A 1700-nucleotide genomic window follows, 5' to 3' on the forward strand; every position below is an offset into this window, starting at 1 on the left:
CGATGTTCTCAATCTATCTGAATCCAATGTAGACACCGAAAACCCAGATACGTCTGTAACAACTGGATGACAGCCTGATGGCCCTCAAGCATCTGAATATTCTTCAGTACCGTTCTCCGGATACCGACGGAGTTGTCCTGAAATTCTAGAACTAAATTGACCCATTAATCCTTAAAGTTTGAGGAACAGAGAAGCCAGACGCAGTACATGTAGCAACGGTATTTTCCTCAACTTAGTTCTCGGTCTGAGCTCTCAAAGCTAGCGTTCACGCCAAAACAACCACCAAGGGTGCACGAGGTATATTAACGCCCAAAACGGAGTAATGAACAGACTACAGTGCTTCATATATATAGCATAGGTGGCAATAGCTTTTTGGAAATTCTGACGCGTTCTGGATGCGCCATTGGCAAGCGGCGTTCGGCCAATAATGGGTACTGGATGGTTGTTGGTTCCTGAATTTCGGCCAATCAGATCTCGGCTTGATGCCGGACCGGCAAGCGTCCCGAATTCTTTGCCAATATTGTGTGGGATGGACTCCTCGGCCGCAACTGACTGGCAAGCGTCCCGAATTCTTTGCCAATCTTGTATGGGATGACCCCTAGGCCGTAGCAACATCTGAGTGCGAGCGGTAAAGCGAGAACCGTGTGGAATTCCGTCCAAAAATACATCATTTCCCGTCTACGTCAGCTCATATGTGGCCATTCAAACAATGTCGGGGTGAATATCATGCTTTTTGTGTGCTTTTTGTTATGCTTACCATATTCATTTGTACTGAGCCTTTGTATTTACATTTCACCTCATCCACGTTTGCTTCTAGACAAGTAAAACGTCGCTTTTCCTCGAAAACCCAGACTCTGTTGTAACTCGTTCTCGGACACATACTAAACGTCTCATCATCACGCCGTGGTGCGACCACGCCTGACAGTTCGTTCCACTTCAGACCCTGGCATGTCAGCAAGTGGCAACGAGCATGTGGATGAAGCGTGGCAAAATGTGAGAATAGTTATGCTCGCAGACTTCAGTGCTCTGTCCGACTGTTCCGATACAATCAAGTAACCACTGGGTATCGTCGAGTTCTCTAACCTTGATTGATGGCAGGAGGCAACAAGTACAACGGCCTACGCAGATTTCTCAAACGCAAAATTGTGGAAAGTCTTAAAAGGGACCGAGAGCTTTGATGGATATCGACCGTTTGGGAGATGAGGTATACATTTTATCGGAAACAACCGTTCCCTATATCAACCGGTACGACCGACTGACTCGAAACAGGAATGGCCAGTGAAATGATAAGTGAAAATGGTGGCTCATTAATTAACTGACGAAGACGTTGAGTGGGAAGGTGAACAAAACACTTCGAAGAACATTCCAGCTGGAATCCTGCAACACAGTTTCTGGAAATGGAGCATACGGCCAAATGGAATTTAAACCCAAATCGCCAGTCAGAAAAGGAAATAAACTAGGTTGTATCTATAATGAAACATGAGTAGGCATCATGATTTGACTGGCTGTATTTGGCCTTCTTCAAAGAAGCTGGAGAATCCCAGGTGATCTATCTAGTAAGGCTCATCGGTGTGATATAGGGTGGAAAATTCTTGCATGATTGGACGTGTCAACAGATATTGCTGTTTTCCAAAAGGGTACACGGACACTATCAGGCATCAGCCTGGTAGCCGTGGCATCGGAGGTCCTCTTTGGTCTTA

The 1700-nt window shown here is 45.9% G+C and overlaps 1 protein-coding gene across 1 annotated transcript in view; it reads right to left on the bottom strand.

Annotated features, from left to right (window-relative positions):
• Positions 1 to 258: 258 nt before the first annotated feature.
• The window catches only part of T265_05486 (hypothetical protein), a gene marked incomplete at both ends in the record, with an annotated part of 17899 nt that continues 16457 nt past the window's right edge, over positions 259 to 1700 (bottom strand). Inside the window, one exon of the mRNA XM_009170508.1 lies at positions 259 to 615. Within this exon, the coding sequence (XP_009168772.1) occupies positions 259 to 615 (357 nt within the window). The remainder of the gene's footprint in view (positions 616 to 1700) is intronic.

The sequence above is a fragment of the Opisthorchis viverrini genome, assembly GCF_000715545.1.
Source record: "Opisthorchis viverrini unplaced genomic scaffold opera_v5_110, whole genome shotgun sequence".
Taxonomy (NCBI): domain Eukaryota; kingdom Metazoa; phylum Platyhelminthes; class Trematoda; order Opisthorchiida; family Opisthorchiidae; genus Opisthorchis; species Opisthorchis viverrini.